Source organism: Humulus lupulus, chromosome X (assembly GCF_963169125.1).
Source record: "Humulus lupulus chromosome X, drHumLupu1.1, whole genome shotgun sequence".
NCBI lineage: Eukaryota > Viridiplantae > Streptophyta > Magnoliopsida > Rosales > Cannabaceae > Humulus > Humulus lupulus.
In genome coordinates, this window is record NC_084802.1 from 31,896,645 (window position 1) to 31,900,366 (window position 3,722).

Here is a 3,722-nt window from a genome sequence, read left to right on the forward strand (position 1 = left end):
TCTTATTTTTAAAATTGTAGAAAAATAATTATTTTATATTGTTGATTACATAAATTTTCTTTTCTATAGTTTTATTTATTTATTTAGTAGCGTATAACACAATGATATATGTAGATTAGTTTTATTTAATTAGTTTTTATTTTAAATTTATATTGATTTTATAAATTTTTTTATGAGTTGTTGGTATATAATTTTTCTATTGTATATATTATTTTTGGTATGTTATATATATATATATTTATGATTTTTATTGGTATATTATTCATCAATTAAAAAGAAATATTTGATAATATTAGTAATATGCAATATTAAAAATGTGTTTTACTTACTTTTACACAAGAGTACATTATGCATATTTTGCACCAAGCCTCTTAGATAGAAAAGAGAAGAATAGAGAAGAAAGAGAGATCAAGGACCAAAAATGGAGTATGGAGAAGAAGAGTTCCTGGCCTGCTGTGGGAGCACTAGATTCGCCCATGAATTGGCGAAGGTCTCTCCTTTCTCTTCTCTTCAGGAAGCCATCGCCGCCGCACGAGATGTCTGGTTCAACAAGGTCGACGTCAATGGCTGGCTCCAAGCTTTCTCTGCTCATCCTCAGATTGGACACTCTCCTTCTCCTTCGTCTTCGTCTTCTTCAGCTCATTCCACTAGTGCTCAGTTGAGTTATCCAAAATCCAAATCTGGGTTCCTGTCGTTTTTCTATTTTCTAGTTAATTAGTCTGAGAAATGATTGTTGTTTTGTAGGTGGAGTAAGGGCGAGCAGTCGACTGCTTTAGCTACTGCTACTAGCTCCAGCTTACAGGTTAGTAATCAGTATGCTCTCTCAATTCAAATTTTTGGATTTTGGTCATAGGGATTCTTTATGTGGATCAAAGGGTGTCAAAAGCCTACCCCCGGCTCATGTGTGTGCGTAGAAATGTGTCTATCAGTGTATATCTATACATACATACATATATCAAAAGTCTCCATTGCTTGACTCTGGTTCACTTGGAGTTTACAGGAACTTTATGAATGGAATGCTCGCTATAGGGAGAAGTTTGGGTTCGTTTTTCTTATATGTGCTTCTGGAAGGAGCACTGATGAAATACTTGATGAATTGAAGGTGCTTTTTTTGTTTTTATTAATTGATAACAAGATTTATTGTCATTAACATTTTTTTTAAGCCCAAGTGAATGTACTAGGATTATATATTCGTTTTCGTGATAAAGTGGTCATTAAGGGACTGATAACATATCTATAGATAATTCACAAAAGTTTGTAAAAAATTGATGTATATTCTTGGAAATCTGTATAGGTTTGGTCTTGAAAAATGTAGATACAACAGAGAATGCATTGCTTGCTAATTGGGAATTATTTCATTGGCGAAGAGGCTTATGCTAGAATTTACAAAAAAAGATCCTGAGTTTCTTCTTTTTTTTTTTTTGTTTTCGCAGAAACGTTATCCAAACAGGCCTATAATTGAGTTTGAGATTGCAGCTGAGGAGCAGATGAAGATAACAGAGCTGCGACTTGCGAAGCTCTTTTCAACTAAAGCAAAAGTTTCTTCAACAGGTGATCAGTTTCCTGAAACTGCCTCAAAGAAAGCAGAAGGTAGCTAATTTATTCTTCAAACCACTTTCGAATTTTAAATATAAAAAATCAGAATGTAAACTGATTTTTTTAGAAGAAACGAAACAGTGTAAACTGAATTACATATGCAGCTTCTATCTTGTCCCATACATTTTATGCTGCTTTACTTGTTTCATCTCTAGGACTCCTCTTATCTACCAGTACTGGATCTGGGCTTCTTCCCATTATTATGTTATTAAACTTGTCATATACGGTATACCTAGTGAAGCTTCTAAAAGTAAAACTCATGTTGAATGTTTTAAAATCTTGTGTCCGTACCACTGTATGATTGAAGAAAAGTTCAAGTTTTCAGACATATAACAGAAAAATTTTGAGATCCAGTCGGAACTCTTAAGTTCACATTAAAGAAGGAAAACAGATAGGTGTGATGCATTCTTTTCTTGATAATTTCCCATTTAATTTTCTTTGTTAGAATTTGTCCTGAAGCTTGTTAATTGTTAGCTTCTTTTCTACTGCACACCTTCACAATCACTGGATACTTTGTTAGCTTCTCAATAATTCTAATCATTGTGAGTGGCAATTAAGAGTGCCTCAATCACGAATCTTTATCTCCCATAAAACAGTAAGCTGATCATCCCATCTCCCTATTGAGATTTCTATTAATTTATATTTTGTTATTTGACTTACAAGATCGTGTGAGCATTATTGGAGGGCATCTAACTGCTACTGTTTCAGACGCTTCAGTTGGGAAAACAAGTGCAAGCCCAAATCCAACTCGAACACGTCCACCCATTACGACTCATGTCTTGGATGTTTCTCGGGGATCTCCAGGAGCTGGTATTGAGGTACACTTGGAGATTTGGAAGGGCCCTCAGCCTCGCCCCTTATTTGGAAAGGCAGACACGGGTGGTTGGGCATTTCTGGGGTCTTCTATCACAAATAATGATGGACGAAGTGGTCAGTTGATGAGCATAGTTGATGCTGTGAACCCAGGAATATACAGGATAAGCTTCAACACAGGTAAGTACTGCCCATCAGGGTTCTTTCCATATGTTTCGATTGTCTTTGAAATCAAAAAATCACAGGAGCAGGAACATTTTCATGTTCCGCTGCTGCTGTCTCCATTTTCATTCAGCACTTATCGTGGGAGTTAGAACTTTTGTTGCAACTTTTCTCTTAAGTCCTTGAACTTTGTTGACAACATCAAAACTATTGGCTTTGTAAATGCTGATGCAAATCATAAGGGACATGGTTCCTAAGGCAATAAACATGCTTGTCTTGTAATGTTAGTCCTAAGGATTATGTGATCTGGACGGTCTCATGTAAATTCGCTCCATTCAGTCTATCATTGTAAGTCTATGATAAAAGTGATGTTAAGTAGCATAGGAGAGCAAACTATAGCTTCACAATACATAATGATTCGGAGTTAAAAGCAAATTTACTTGAATAAGTTATTAGTTTAAAGGTTGCCAAGTATGTGTTTCAAAATAAGTTACGACTGTTAAATTGGTTTATTAATTAAATGAGTATTCTTCATATTTACTTGCATAAGTTGTTAGTTTAAAGGTTGCCAAGTATGTGTTTCAAAATAAGTTACGACTGTTAAATTGGTTTATTAATTAAATTCCGTTCATCTCAAAATACACAAGACAAACTATATATATGCTTTGTTTGGAAAAGAGTAAGGAATATATTTTTCTAAAATTTTATAAGTGAGTTTTCTTTATTAATTTTTTTCTTTGAACATATTTATAATGGTTCTAAATTATATAAAATTATACTATATTTATTATTTTTTTAAATAAAATAATCAATTTTTTTGAATCCAATCTTTTGGAATTTATTTCTCTCCTAAATCTAAAATAGTAAAAGAATAAGGTGGTCTAGCATGCAGCAATGAGTGATGATATGTAACACAAAATCTATATTAAAACATTACGCACATTTATTTGGTTAGTTTTTTTAATTTAGTGCATTTTGACTAGAAATTGAGGTGCTGCTTTAATTTTTCTCTCTTTCATGTTGACTAATGTAGTAGTTTCTCTTTCATGTTGGTTGAAAATGAGTGCAAGACTTTGGTCAAAATTGAAAAAATAAATAATTATAATTAATATCGAAAATTAGTAGATACAGAAAGTCCAAAAAATAAAGTT

The 3,722-nt window shown here is 33.0% G+C and overlaps 1 protein-coding gene across 2 annotated transcripts; it reads left to right on the forward strand.

Moving 5' to 3' along the window:
• Positions 1–343: 343 nt before the first annotated feature.
• Positions 344–3,006, forward strand: LOC133803622 (uric acid degradation bifunctional protein TTL). Of its 2 annotated transcripts, none has more exons than XM_062241723.1 (5): positions 344–657; positions 745–802; positions 1,001–1,102; positions 1,434–1,590; positions 2,260–3,006. In XM_062241723.1, the coding sequence occupies exons 1-5, from the start codon at positions 422–424 to the stop codon at positions 2,721–2,723; spliced, it is 1,017 nt and encodes a 338-aa protein (XP_062097707.1). In that variant the 5' UTR covers positions 344–421; the 3' UTR covers positions 2,724–3,006. The 2 variants fall into 2 exon arrangements, with proteins under 2 accessions (XP_062097707.1, XP_062097708.1); XM_062241724.1 differs by having other exon boundaries at positions 2,305–3,006.
• Positions 3,007–3,722: the final 716 nt, after the last annotated feature.